At 44.9% G+C, this 14,937-nt stretch overlaps 1 protein-coding gene across 2 annotated transcripts in view; it reads left to right on the top strand.

Annotated features, from left to right (window-relative positions):
* Window positions 1-13,646, top strand: part of LOC306939268 (disabled homolog 2-interacting protein-like) — a 135,848-nt gene extending 122,202 nt beyond the window's left edge. For both annotated transcript variants that reach the window (XM_079523825.1, XM_079523824.1), the window contains 3 exons: window positions 4,227-4,429; window positions 6,981-7,068; window positions 9,673-13,646. In XM_079523825.1, coding sequence (XP_079379951.1) covers window positions 4,227-4,429; window positions 6,981-7,068; window positions 9,673-9,840 — 459 coding nt within the window. In that variant the 3' untranslated portion in view covers window positions 9,841-13,646. The remainder of the gene's footprint in view (window positions 1-4,226; window positions 4,430-6,980; window positions 7,069-9,672) is intronic.
* Window positions 13,647-14,937: the final 1,291 nt, after the last annotated feature.

Below are 14,937 nucleotides of genomic sequence, written 5' to 3'. Positions count from 1 at the left end.
CAGGTCTTTCTGGGATAAAGTATACCCCCCCTTTCAAGTGGCATAAATACACTCCTACTGTATGAATCTTAAACAGTTGAAGCGAATCTCAGCTTTGCTGCTTTGCAGAAGTGGAAATTCAAAAGCATATTTTAACCGATTTAGACCTGAGATCGATTCTACAAATGCCTTCTAAATCCTGACAGGTTTCTGAAAAACCCCATGCTTCTATGTCAGTGGTTCTCAAACATTTTCATGTCAAGGACCCCCAAAAATATATGTAATTGGCCGCCGACCCCCATCTGAAAATATGTTGTTCCAGGGACCCCCCCAGAAACAAAGATTTTAGTTAAAAACCTTCACTCTGAAAGAATATTATGGTGATTTGCGCCACATTTTCACGACTTTTCAAAAATAGCAGATATACAAGCTCGTATGAGCTTGTAGATCTGCTATTTTCAACAGCTAAAGCATAACATAATGCTTAAAAAACCAAAAGGGGTTCCCGCCCAAAATGGGTTAAAGACACTTATATATATAAAATATATATTTTATGAATGGAAAAATGACAGCTTAACTGAATGAAAATTCAAAGACAAAATTGTTGGTGCTGACCCCCAGATGCAAAAGCAACGCAATCATGAGGCGAAAGAAGGGGGATCGCAACTCACTTCCCCCCCCCCCCCTTTATTTGGATAGTACAGGCTTGGGAATCGAACCCGCGACTCGCTGTCTTAACCACTACTATGCCATCGGCGCCCCTCACTTTTAAATGCTCCAAACCGTATTCACGTCGGGAGCATTTCAAGCGAGTTGTTCGCTTCATTGTCAATATGAACTATATATACTGTAAGAATAGGCTTCTACTTTATTTACCTGCCTTTGACCAATACAAAAAAAAGAAGACTAAATAATCGCATTATTTGCGATAACCTGTGACCAGCTCGGCGCTCTGAAAAGATGCCTCCAACAGAGTGAACAAAGTAGTCAGTGGCTTGCACTATGCTGTGGGGTCGGATGTAAAGACAAATCAATAGCCCAGGGTTCCTGACCCTATACCCACCCTCCCAAACTCATCTGCTGTGCTTGATCCAAATCAGATCAAACTCAGACTAACAGACATCGGTGTCTACAGTAAAGCGGCGCTGGCGCCGCCGGGCGCCAGGTGTAATGAAGAGAAAGCAACCAAAGTGGACATAAAGTCCAGCGGAGAGAGGCCACGGCCGACCTTTAAAAATAGCATCCTCAAGTGGAAAGCCGTGGCGGAAATGAGCGCGGGTCACATCACCGCACAGCAGGTGAGACAGAAGGCCCAGGTAATGGGCTGTGTGCTTTAAAGCTCGTCCATGCCTGCTGTCTGCCTTCAAGCTTTTCCGTTCTTGCGATTGACTAGTGTGGGGGAGAGAGGGGGAGCAGAGCGAAGGAATCAAAAGCGCGGAAGAAAGAGGAAGTGGCGTGGAGCCTGAGAGAGGTCACTCGTTCCCCTGGCGTGAGCGAGGTGGGGTAAGAGAGGTGGAACATCAAGTGGATGGTGACGGAAAGATACGCCGCTAGAGTCGTGTGATAAATGGCGAGAATATCTTATCTACAGGCTCACGACGACGCGTTGTGAGCCTGCAGATGAGCTATTTTCAGTTAATGAGATTTTGTGTTAGAGGGTAAAAAAGGAGGAGGCCCCTGAGGGACTACTCTGGTCAACAAAGTGTTATCGTCTCTTGTCGGGGGGGAAAACTCATATGTCCGTTACTGTTACTTTTCAGGATTCAAATTCAAAATTCAAAATTCAAAACGGCAAAAGCAGCAGATCTACATGCTGACGCTGTAGCATGATCAAATAGGGAGTTAATTGGCAAAAACAAAATCACACCCGTGTGAAGTAAGTGGTGCAACTCCGTGTGGGGGTCCCCGGAGGGGGGGGGTTTAATTTGAGCTCTTATTTTGAAAAGCCGCCATTTCCGGTCCACAACCTGTAGTCCTACGTTAGGAGTTTTCACACAGCTGTGTGGGCCTTGTTTACAATGTGAATCCAGGCCGGAGCTCCAGAGAGCTCTAGATTGTCAGCTCTGTGCCGTCAAAGAAACGCTGTTTTGACCAAAAATGCCATCTGGGACAAGGAATAGGAGTTACAGGCGATTGAAAGAAATGGATAGAATGGATGCTTATGGCGACGACGATCTAAGATGGGCGATCCAGCGCTGTGCTAACAACACAGCTAGCTAACCGGCTAACGTGAGTAGCATTTTGGCTCGAGCAATCGAATGCGCTATAAAAGCTCAATTGCCGAAGGCCGTCGGCAATGGCGTTAAGCGCCAGTATCAAAATTAAGCTTCAATTGACTTTAATCGTCGGCAATGGCGCGGAGGGTGTTAAGGAAGTGGTTGCACCACTTAAAAACACAAAAAGTTATATGAAGATAAGATGTTTCTGCCCGACAGCAAACAATATAGAATTTAAGTGGTTCAATTCGAATTATACTGAGAACTGATTATTGAGAATATAATTATTTACAACTCAAACGGCGCTGAGTCGGCATCAGCCTTTTTGCACCACTCGGCACCGCCTCTCGCTCGACTTTGGCGCCTGGCCTGGGCGTGCCTCTCGGGACATGAAGCCTGGCCTGGGCGTGCCTCTCGGGACATGAAGCCTGGCCTGGGCGTGCCTCTCGGGACATGAAGCCTGGCCTGGGCGTGCCTCTCGGGACATGAAGCCTGGCCTGGGCGTGCCTCTCGGGACATGAAGCCTGGCCTGGGCGTGCCTCTCGGGACATGAAGCCTGGCCTGGGCGTGCCTCTCGGGACATGAAGCCTGGCCTGGGCGTGCCTCTCGGGACATGAAGCCTGGCCTGGGCGTGCCTCTCGGGACATGAAGCCTGACCTGGGCGTGCCTCTCGGGACATGAAGCCTGACCTGGGCGTGCCTCTCGGGACATGAAGCCTGGCCTGGGCGTGCCTCTCGGGACATGAAGCCTGGTACTGACAGCGCGCCTGCCTTGGAACGTCAAGATGCAACGTATCCGTGGTTTGCAGAAGAAGCTGCCTCCGGCGATGGGGCTGGGCTGTAAGGCGGGTGTTCTTATAAATCCGGGAGGATTTGCTTGGTCATTTCTCCTGACCGGCAGAAAGCCTGTCCAGAAATCTCTCCAGGGTACAGCAAGAGGTCAAGGAGAGATCTTTCAGGCTTATGTCCCTGGATGGAATAAAATTGTGTAGAGTTTGCAAATTGCATCCTCCTCTCCTCCTCTCCTCTCCTCTCCTCTCCTCTCCTCTCCTCTCCTCTCCTCTCCTCTCCTCTCCTCTCCTCTCCTCTCCTCTCCTCTCCTCTCCTCTAAGCTCAGCCTCAGCACTGGGGCTTTAGAGTTTTAGTTCCAGTGAAATCAGCGACCAGGTTTGGGACCCTACTATTTGGGACCCTACTATTCTAACACCCGAACCCCTCGGTCGTTACAATGGCACCAAGCAGCACTAACGAAACATTAGAGAACCTGACCACTGCCAGATTTGTTGGGTCTGGTGCCAACACCCATTTTGGAGAGTCCTATACCACCGATTTACAGAGGTTTTGATCGATCGACAGATAAACCCGTTTGGAAAACATTACATTTTATAAGCAAAACATTTACAAAATACACATAACTTTTTCATAGATAAACAAACAAACCCAAGTAACTTATTTATCCACTTATACGCTATTCAAATATTTTCCAAATTAGCTGATCGGCACTCATCATCTGCAAAGTTAGCGGATACCGGATGCCATCGCAAAAGTAAAATCATCGTCCATGATTGACATATCGGCCGGGCTCTAGTGTTTATATTGGATTCATGCTGTGGTCATCCTAACGATGCCAATGCTTATCACGTGATGGTCAGTGACAGTTCTGATGGACACTAACCTGTCCATCTGTCTGCTCAGTATCAACAGAAGATCATGGTGGACACTAACCTGTCCATGTCTCCATCTGTCCTCGGTATCAACAGGAGATCATGGTGGACACTAACCTGTCCATGTCTCTGTCTGTCCTCCGTATCAACAGGAGATCATGGTGGACACTAACCTGTCCATGTCTCTGTCTGTCCTCTGTATCAACAGGAGGTCATGGTGGACACTAACCTGTCCATGTCTCCGTCTGTCCTCCGTATCAACAGGAGATCATGGTGGACACTAACCTGTCCATGTCTCTGTCTATCCTCCGTATCAACAGGAGATCATGGTGGACACTAACCTGTCCATGTCTCTTGTCTGTCCTCAGTATCAACAGGAGATCATGGCGCTGCAGGACAAGCTGCGCGCGTCCGTCCAGAAGCTGGAGGAGTACGAGTCTCGCCTGAAGGGGCAGGACGACCAGGCCCAGAAGGTCCTGATGGAGTACCAGGCCCGCCTGGAGGAGTCGGAGGAGCGCCTGCGCAGGCAGCAAGACGACAAAGACCTGCAGATGAAGGGCATTATCAGCAGGTACGGATGCTGTTTTATTTGACTAGTTTACCACCGCTTCTCAAAATGGATCCCCCCCCCCCCCCCCCCCCACACACCCAGGTGTCCTTGAGTGGTGCAACCACTCCTTTGCGGAGCTATGTGTGTCCCTGGCTGGGTCCCTGCTTGGGCCCGTCCGTCCGAGCACGAACATAGTGTTTTGGCTGGTATTCATGCGCAGCCTAACACACTAGTGTCACTATCAAGGTTAGTATCAGGTCAGTATAAGGTTAGTATCAGGTCAGTATTATGTCAGTATTATGGTCAGTATCATGACAGTATATGGTCAGTATTATGGACAGTATCATGACAGTATATGGTCAGTATTATGGACAGTATCATGTCAGTATATGGTCAGTATTATGGTCAGTATCATGTCAGTATCATGATCAGTATCATCATGGTCAGTATCATGGTCAGTATCATGTCTGTATTATGGTTAGTATCATGTCTGTATTATGGTCAGTATCATGTCTGTATTATGGTCAGTATCATGGTCAGTATCATGTCTGTATCATGGTCAGTATCAGGTCAGTATCATGTCTGTATTATGGTCAGTATCATGGTCAGTATCACGGTCAGTATCATGTCTGTATTATGGTCAGTATCATGTCTGTATTATGGTCAGTATCATGGTCGGTATCATGGTCAGTACCATGTCTGTATTATGGTCAGTATCATGTCTGTATCATGGTCAGTATCATGTCTGTATCATGGCCGGTATCATGGTCAGTACCATGTCTGTATTATGGTCAGTATCATGTCTGTATTATGGTCAGTATCATGTCTGTATTATGGTCAGTATCATGGTCAGTATCATGTCTGGATCATGGTCAGTATCATGGTCAGTATCATGTCTGTATTATGGTCAGTATCATGTCTGTATTATGGTCAGTATCATGGTCAGTATCATGTCTGTATTATGGTCAGTATCATGGTCAGTATCATGTCTGTATTATGGTCAGTATCATGTCTGTATTATGGTCAGTATCATGGTCAGTATCATGTCTGTATTATGGTCAGTATCATGTCTGTATTATGGTCAGTATCATGGTCAGTATCATGTCTGTATTATGGTCAGTATCATGGTCAGTATCATGTCTGTATTATGGTCAGTATCATGTCTGTATTATGGTCAGTATCATGGTCAGTATCATGTCTGTATTATGGTCAGTATCATGTCTGTATTATGGTCAGTATCATGTCTGTATTATGGTCAGTATCATGGTCAGTATCATGTCTGTATTATGGTCAGTATCATGTCTGTATTATGGTCAGTATCATGGTCAGTATCATGTCTGTATTATGGTCAGTATCATGGTCAGTATCATGGTCAGTATCATGTCTGTATTATGGTCAGTATCATGTCTGTATTATGGTCAGTATCATGGTCAGTATCATGTCTGTATTATGGTCAGTATCATGTCTGTATTATGGTCAGTATCATGTCAGTATCATGGTCAGTATCATGGTCAGTACCATGTCTGTATTATGGTCAGTATCATGTCTGTATTATGGTCAGTATCATGTCTGTATTATGGTCAGTATCATGTCAGTATCATGGTCAGTATCATGGTCAGTACCATGTCAGTATCATGTCCGTAGAGTACAACATTAGTGGCTATACACAGAAACGTGTGTGTGTGTGTGTGTGTGGAGAAATGAATTGGCATAACAACTAAATCGGAAGTGGAAAGAATAGAATAGGTGGTCATGAGAGGCTCAGACACAACAATCCAATAATGCAAGTCAAATGCTAGAGCGTAAAGTCTGTCCATTACATCACTCCCTGCTGAGAATGGAGCCCCAGACATGGAGCCAGAGGATCAGACATTAGGTGTGTCTTTGATGCCAGGGAGGTTAACAAAAATGTTGTCTACCACAGGCACGTAAAGCCTGGATGAGTCTGAACACTGCTCTCAGCGAGAAGTGTACCCAATGTTCCAGTGCTAGTTCAGAAAGTCCATCCATGGAGCGGTTCATTTGAGAGCAGAGACTAATTTCTACCCACACAGAATACCAAGCACAAGTAGGGTCTCTTCTTTATATGCACTTCATTTTACAGACTAGTAGATTGGGGAAAGTAGCTGTGTCTGTGTATAGGCGCGCACGCACGCACGCACGCACGCACGTGCACACACACACACACACACACACACACACACACACACACACACACACACACACACACACACACACACACACACACACACACACACACACCGGAAAGAGCAGCGGCAGAACACTAACACCAATCCCTAATACTGAATATTTTCTTAATTATAAACTCTTTTTTTGCCTTTTTTTTTGCCTTTTTTTTTATAAACAATTCATAAACAATTTATTCTGCTTGCTGGGACCAGGAAAATTGTCCTTGCAATGCGTATTTATCAAATTCTGCTATAGTTGTGGGGACACTTGTCTCTCTCTCTCTCTCTCTGACACACACACGCACGCGCACGCGCCCGCAACAGTCATCTCAAAACATAAAGACCTCAAACATCACCATGTTCTTCATCATGTGTTTCACCAGGTTAATGTCGGTGGAAGAGGAGCTGAAGAAAGATCATTCAGACATGCAGGCGGTGGTGGACTCCAAGCAGAAGATCATTGATGCACAGGTCAGTCCAACAGCGCCATCTGCTGTGCAGCCAAATCCCCTGCATCTCAGATAAGAGAGTAATCTAGTAAGAGAGTAATGACACTCCCGTTGACTCTCATTGTAACAATGGAATGCGGAAGTGCTCATTCTATCTCAATGGAATAGTTCCAGCCATAGGAGCAATGTTTGGAACTATCGACTAAAACTATGGCGACAAATGTTCGTCGACTACCCCTTTTTCACTGAGGAAAACTAAACAAAAGCTATGACTATGACAATTTCGTCAACAGATACAAACTAGACTAAAGAGATCCAGTAGCAGTAGTTTGGTTGCTCTCTGAAAATAGCTATTTTCAGCATGCAACCAAGTGTAAAATCAGCCATTATGACGCCATCAAGGCCCACCAAAATACTTTTTAGTCGACTAAATCAACTTGTAGATTTAGTCAACTAAAATCTTTTGATATTTAGTCGACTAAAACTAGACCAACGCTAAAACATTTCAAATGACAAAATATGACTAAAACTAAATTAAGTTTTATTCCAAAGATATTTTTGCTGTCAAAAACAACACTTTGTAAGATTATTTCTGAACAAGACCCATTTCAGTATACTTAACCCATTTTGGGCAGGAACCCCTTTTGGTGTAAGCATTATGTTATGCTTTAGCTATTGAAAAATAGATCTACAAGCTCATAGCGTGCCACCGAGTGGCGCACTACGAGCTTGTAGGTCTGCTATTTTTGAAAAATTGAAGAACGACTTGACATAGAAACATAGATTTTTCAGAAAACTGTCAGAACGTAGAAGACATTTTTAGAATCTGATCTCAGGTCAAAATGGGTTAAATACAGTATTACTTAAAAAGTAAAAATAAGAAAAGAAAACTCAATCATAACTTGAGTAAATGTACTTTCCACCACTCTACAAGAGGCTTAGTGTACATGCATAAGGAGCGTCAGCTCTCTCTAGCCAGCATGGCGGCCCGTGTATAATATCTATGGGCTCGTCTCCTTTATGGAAAGTTATTATACTCACATAACGTTGCGTCTGGAGACAAACATGCAGCAATAAGGTAATGAGCTGTCTGCGGCCGTACGGAAACAAGAGAGAACCAAAATGAAACGCTCATTAATGGGGGGAGAAAAGGCGAGGAGTCAATTAGAGGGTTTCTTGCTTGGCTGCATGGAGCCTGCACCGTCCATGCAGACTTAGCCATGCTACAATACACATCATAATCAGCACTCTTCACTCGCTGCACAGCTAAATGCTCCGTGTTAAAGGGGAAACCACCCATTTTCAACATTTTACTATGTCATTAATATACCTTAGAGTCCCCCCATTATGTGTTTTCTAGAACTAGGTCTAAAAAAAATCATCAAGATGTGTTTCACCATGTTAATGATTTTTTTCATAATTACAGTTCTAGGAAACACAGAATGGAGGGACTTTTTTATTATTTCCACTAATTCCATTAAAGGGGCATTCCACTCATTTTCAACATTTTACCATGTCATTAACATACCATAGAGCTGTTGTGTGGAAATAATAAAAAAGTACCCCCATGCTGTGTTTCCTAGTATGAAAAGTATGAAAAAAATGATTAACATTTGTGAAACACATCTTGATGACATCATCAAGATGTGTTTCACCATGTTAATGATTTTTTTCAGACCTCCAGTTCTAGGAAACACAGCATGGGGGGGACTTTTTTTTATTATTTCCACACAACAGCTCTAAGGTATATTAATGACATGCTAAAATGTTGAAAATGAGTGGAATGCCCCTTTAATGACATAGTAAAATGTTGAAAATGGGTGGTTTTCCCCTTTAAGTTAACTGAACTCTGAGAGAGCGCAGGTAGAACCAAATTGACCCATTTACAGTATACTATTACTATATACAGATTTTTTTGATTGATGATGAAGCTTAAAAAGAACATTATTATGTTTGTGAAATTATTATTTTAACAACTTTGTCGGCCTGACAAAAAAAATATTCCTGTTTTGTTTACCCGTGCGCTCCTGTTTTCTTTGGCCGTCTTCGAAAAATAAATTCTCGAAGGCAGCCATTGTGTAAACGATTTTGAAAACGACACGATTTGCTGCCTTATTGACGTGAATCAGTGAAATAAATAAGTGAATAAGTGGAGTCACTCTGCAGCATATGAAACACACAATAGTAGCCAATAGTAATCACTGTTTGTTCACAAAACGCAAAGATATGAGCTATCAAAGGTTCAGAAATAGTTGAAAAGGGCAAAATGACAGCAATAGATTCTGAATCTATTTGGTCTTCCTTGCGTTGGACTGCTGTGTGTGTGTGTGTGTGTGTGTGTGTGTGTGTGTGTGTGTGTGTGTGTGTGTGTGTGTGTGTGTGTGTGTGTGTCTGTGTCTGTGTCTGTGTGTGTGTGTGTGTGTGTGTGTGTGTGTGTGTGTGTGTGTGTGTGCGCGCGCGCACGTGTGCGCGCTGCGTGCGTGTGCGAATGTGAATTTTGTTAACATACAAGTATAATGAAAGCTCTTGCTGTGTGTGTGTGTGTGTGTGCGTGCGCGAATGTGAATTTTGTTAACATACAAGTATAATGAAAGCTCTTGCGGTCTGTGTGTGTGTGTGCGTGCAGGAGAAGCGCATAGCCTCGCTGGACGCGGCCAACGCCCGTCTAATGAGCGCCCTGACCCAGCTGAAGGAGCGCTACAGCATGCAGAGCCGTAACGGCATCTCTCCCACCAACCCCACCAAGCTGCAGATCACAGAGAACGGAGAGTTCAGGAACAGCAGCAACTGCTAGACCCACTCACTTTGGACTGGTGTGTGTGTGTGTGCGTGCGTGCGTGTGTGTACATACACACATGTGTATAATTAAGAGGGAATGCTGTGCCTATAAGAAGACACTTCCTTTTAACGGGCGGTTGATGCTTAAGTTGTACTCCGTCGAAACGATGGCGTTGCGCGTCGGACAAAGCCGATATACGTCGCAACACGACACGTCGCAACACGACCCCTTGTGGGTGTGTCGTAGATCGGCTTTTTCTCGAACGTGTGACGCCGTCACGCGACGTCGTGGCTTAAGCTGTGTGTGTGTGTGTGTGTGTGTGTGTGTGTGTGTGTGTGGACTTCCACCACAACAAGAGGGGCCAACCAGAGGAGATGGTAGGACTTCCGTTTAACAAAGAGAACGGCCAGTCAATGGACCAGATTGATCACCCCAGAGAAGGGCCTTCGATGCGAGGGTGACGTTCAGAAGAAGCTTGTAGATAATGAAACTCGAAGCAGCAGCGTTGGTCGGTCGGTCGGTCGGTCGCCAGTTGCTGGGACAATTGAAACCGTTGTACCCTCCACCACCGCCACCACCACACCTCCCGGGATGAACCACTATATTAATCAACACACGATGAGCGTCAGAGACTGTCTGTCACCCCCAAGAAGCAACCCTCCTCTCTCTCTGACAACCACCACCACCACGTTGGACCTATAGTTTAAATAGACAAAACAAATGGTGACAAATAACTCTAAACAGGGACTGGGGAGAAGATTGTTTTCCAGTCCGATTACTTTTTTTTCCCTTTTTTTTTTCTTTTCTTTTTTTAGAAAAACAAACCAAAAAAAGTATAAAAAACAACTAGATTAAAAAGATATTTTTTAATCCAAAGCAATCAAATTAACTCACTTTTTTCCTTTTCAGTCCCTGGGTGTGTTCCAAAGTGCCCCAACTACCCCATACCGCTCTCTCCCTACACTATATCCCCCCTCCCTCTCTCCCTCCCTCCCTCGCGACCATTGAGGTATAGCTTGCAGCTCCCACGTTAGTGCACTTTGTGAAAGATATATTGGTACATGAGAAACGCCTTAAGAACGGAACACACCTCGTCTTGACTTTACCCCGTCTTTACCTTCCCTTTACCCCGTCTTTACCTTCCCTTTACCCCGTCTTTACCTTCCCTTTACCTTCCCTTTACCCCGTCTTTACCTTCCCTTTACCCCCCTTTACCTTCCCTTTACCCCGTCTTTACCTTCCCTTTACCTTCCCTTTACCTTCCCTTTACCCCGTCTTTACCTTCCCTTTACCCCGTCTTTACCTTCCCTTTACCCCGTCTTTACCTTCCCTTTACCCCGTCTTTACCTTCCCTTTACCTTCCCTTTACCTTCCCTTTACCCCGTCTTTACCTTCCCTTTACCCGGTCTTTACCTTCCCTTTACCTTCCCTTTACCTTCCCTTTACCTTCCCTTTACCCCCCTTTACCTTCCCTTTACCCAGTCTTTACCTTCCCTTTACCCCGTCTTTACCTTCCCTTTACCCCGTCTTTACCTTCCCTTTACCCCGTCTTTACCTTCCCTTTACCCCGTCTTTACCTTCCCTTTACCCCGTCTTTACCTTCCCTTTACCCCGTCTTTACCTTCCCTTTACCCCGTCCTTTACCTTCCCTTTACCCAGTCTTTACCCCGTCTTTACCTTCCCTGCAAAAAAAATAAATAAAGGCACAACTTATACTGTGGATTTGTAAATGGAAATATATATTGTACAAAAACACATCACTTAATGTATTATAAACACTAAAGTAAAGAAAATGAATTCTATGTGATGCTATATTAATGAGATTGAAATATAGATGTATGCATTTTGTTTTCTCTTTACCTCTATAGAATATACAGTACATACATAACTATATTTGATAGTATCAAATATGAAAAAGCAGCCCTTTATTTAGGAGTGAATTCTTTATATATGTTGTGAGTTTTAGGTTTTTCTGTTTTAATAATTTTATCCCCCCCCCCCCCCCCCCCCCTATCTACTGACTGAAGCTTTTATGGGCTGTGTGGATAAAATGGCTATGAGCAGTGATTGATCGGCACCATTTTGTCACAGGGCACCCATCAGTCAAAGCAATCTCTTAATCCTGCCCTGATGCTTTAAAACTTGGAAGAGTCTGCAGCTATAGCAACGTAGAATGCACTTCAACCGATGCGCGTGTGTGTGTGTGTGTGTGTGTGTGTGTGTGTGCGCGTGTGTGCGTGCATGTGTGACTGTGAACTCGCACATCAAAAGCGTGTTCGCACTCCCTACTGGTGATGTGACACTGCTCTACCTGACAAAAGAGATGGCTCCCTATGCAGAGCCATTGAGATGGAAAGAGTTGCGTGCGGTGAGGGTTGTGGGCAGAGTTGCGTGCGGTGAGGGTTGTGGGCAGAGTTGCGTGCGGTGAGGGTTGTGGGCAGAGTTGCGTGCGGTGAGGGTTGTGGGCAGAGTTGCGTGCGGTGAGGGTTGTGGGCAGAGTTGCGTGCGGTGAGGGTTGTGGGCAGAGTTGCGTGCGGTGAGGGTTGTGGGCAGAGTTGCGTGCGGTGAGGGTTGTGGGCAGCCAACATGGTGCTAAATCAAGTGCATAAATGCAGCATCTTTCACCCTGCCAATGAATTGAACACGTTTTAAAACAAGCACAACCCCACAGTCTTTGTTTACGTTATCCACCACTGCTGTAAAACCTAATTGGCCAGACGGATTCATCGAACGAAGATGACGCAACTCTTTCTCTTCTCTTAGCGTTTTGTGTTTTGTTTTGTTCTTCCAGCCAACTATTGTGTTTAATGTGTTGGTTACATTACTCCTCCTTGTTGTTTGGGATATCGGCCAGGTTTCTCATCTGTGTAGCGCGATTTGTGGGGGGGGGGCTATGAGAGAGGAATGTTATTATGCTAATACACTGGACTGGTGGTGGGGTCGTTGAAACGATAGCCTCCTAAAGAAGTGACATCCTTCTCTGTCTACCTGTTCTGTCAGTCAGTGGTAGTAATGAAGACTGACTGTTCATCCGGGTGGCATACACTTACTCTTCTACTTTTTTATAATCCCCTCTTCAAGCCCAATTTTACTTTGTCGTACACCAGTGTCGGTGCAAGCGAAAATAGACAATCTACAAGCTCACAACGCATCGTGATGCGATGCCCTTTGCGAGCTTGTACATCTGCTATCTTCGGGCGTGCGGGCGCAGCGGTAGTTGCGCATCCTCATCCCGCCCTCCTCTCTTCTGAATGTGAAGATGCTGAGTCACAGGTGGTCTTAAAACGGGGTGTGTGTGTGTGTGTGTGCTCTCTTTAACTCCAGTCGATCTTTTCATCAGATTCCATGCCATTTTTAGCATCTATATTTTGTATATTTTTGTATTTGTTTTTCTTACCTTTTAACAGACTTCGATATTACAGTAAAAAGCGCAAAGAGTTTGCATGCTTTTCATCCTGGCACTGTAGCCAATGGTAGTGTCAGTATCACCGTTTTTGTTCCTACTCGCCAATAAGATGATGATGATGATAGAGATGGATGCCTCGCTGCAGATGTATACGGTCAATATTATGAAAAACTGAGTGTATCATGAGACTGGACAAGCCTGAGAAATTGTAAATAAAATGTTCACAATATTTTTATCTTATGTCAACAGAGCTTTTCTTTTCCTTTTTTTATGTTATCTTGTGCTCAACTCTGCTGTATCAATGCTATTGATATTGTAAATACTATATAGCTCAATCATCTGTCACCATTGCTCTCAACACCTATGCATTTTTACCCCAACCTTCCAATCTCTGTATAAAAACTCATGTTTTGTATATCGGGAGTCTGAACATTTCCCCTGAGATGAAGGTGGTGACACAAAGATCGGGATAAAAGCTCCTTGCACACTGCTGCGTTTTTCGGGTTTTTAGCAGCGTTTTTTTCCCGCCGGTGTTCCGAAAAACGCGTCCAGTCTGCAAGGGCCTTAACCTGGATTAATGCCGTAAATGTTGGTTCGAAGAACAGGAACAGTCCAAAATGGCTCCCATGTGCATCTGGGTCAAGAAGAGGCAGAGTGAGAATCACAAGCACAATCCCAACGTTCTCACCGGTCTAGTAGCCTCATTACCAAAGTACAGGATCATCAATGCTTAATCAGTGTTTCCCTTTGCTCGTTTCATTTCAAACAAATCGCCTTTCGTTTTTTTGCGGTGCAAAACTCCCGCTCATTGAGGCCTCATTCACACGTACCAAACACCAATCAAGCAATGTTTGGTCGTTTTTTTGGGGGCCACCACAATGCTTTTCCAATGGGAGTCACATGGTTTGATCAAACATTTGTGTTTGATTGCGGATTGCTGGTGGTGTTCTGCCCCTCCCCCCCTCATCAAACTAAAATGTTTGGTCAAACCATGTGACTCCCATTGGAAAAGCATTGTGGTGGCCCAAAAAAAACGACCAAACATTTGCTTGATTGGTGTTTGGTACGTGTGAATGAGGCCTGAGGCTTCGTACACACATATCAGACGAACATGCTCTGTGCTGTCCGTGTTTCATGGCCGCCTCAATGCTTTTCCAATGGAAGTCTTGTGGTTTGACCAAACAGTTGTGTGTGATGGGGGGAGGGGGGGCAATCAAACAGTGTTTGGTCAAACCACAAGACTTCCATTGGAAAAGCATTGGGGCGGCCATGAAACACAGGCAGAGCACAGCACAGTTGTTCTTTATGTGTGTACGAAGCCTCACACAGCATTAGATCAGGTAAGGATAAACACTCAGACATTTAACGCTGGCGTATGTTTTGTCACTATATGTTCAAATTGTCCCCGGCATTAAACCGTCCTATAGTCACTGTTAGGATTCGGAACAGTTATGACAGCGGACCAGGGAGCAGTTATGGAGGGACACTTGAAGTAGCCTATGATTGAACCAGGGTCCTTATTCCCAGGCAGTCTCTTGATGACATTTGACCAAAACATGTGACAATCAGGGGTCACCAACATGTCCGTGCACGCTCCATGTCCTGCCGACTACGCCAGATTGTAGCATTACGCGGAAGCAGGGATTGAACCCGGCTCCCACTCGCCAGACCAACGCGCAACCTGTCGTGCCAATAGGGCTGAGCCC

The sequence above is a fragment of the Electrona antarctica genome (genome assembly GCF_951216825.1).
Source record: "Electrona antarctica genome assembly, chromosome: 16".
In the NCBI taxonomy this organism is placed as follows: domain Eukaryota; kingdom Metazoa; phylum Chordata; class Actinopteri; order Myctophiformes; family Myctophidae; genus Electrona; species Electrona antarctica.
The sequence above is the reverse complement of the archived record's forward strand: the minus strand, read 5'-3'. Positions and strand labels throughout refer to the sequence as shown.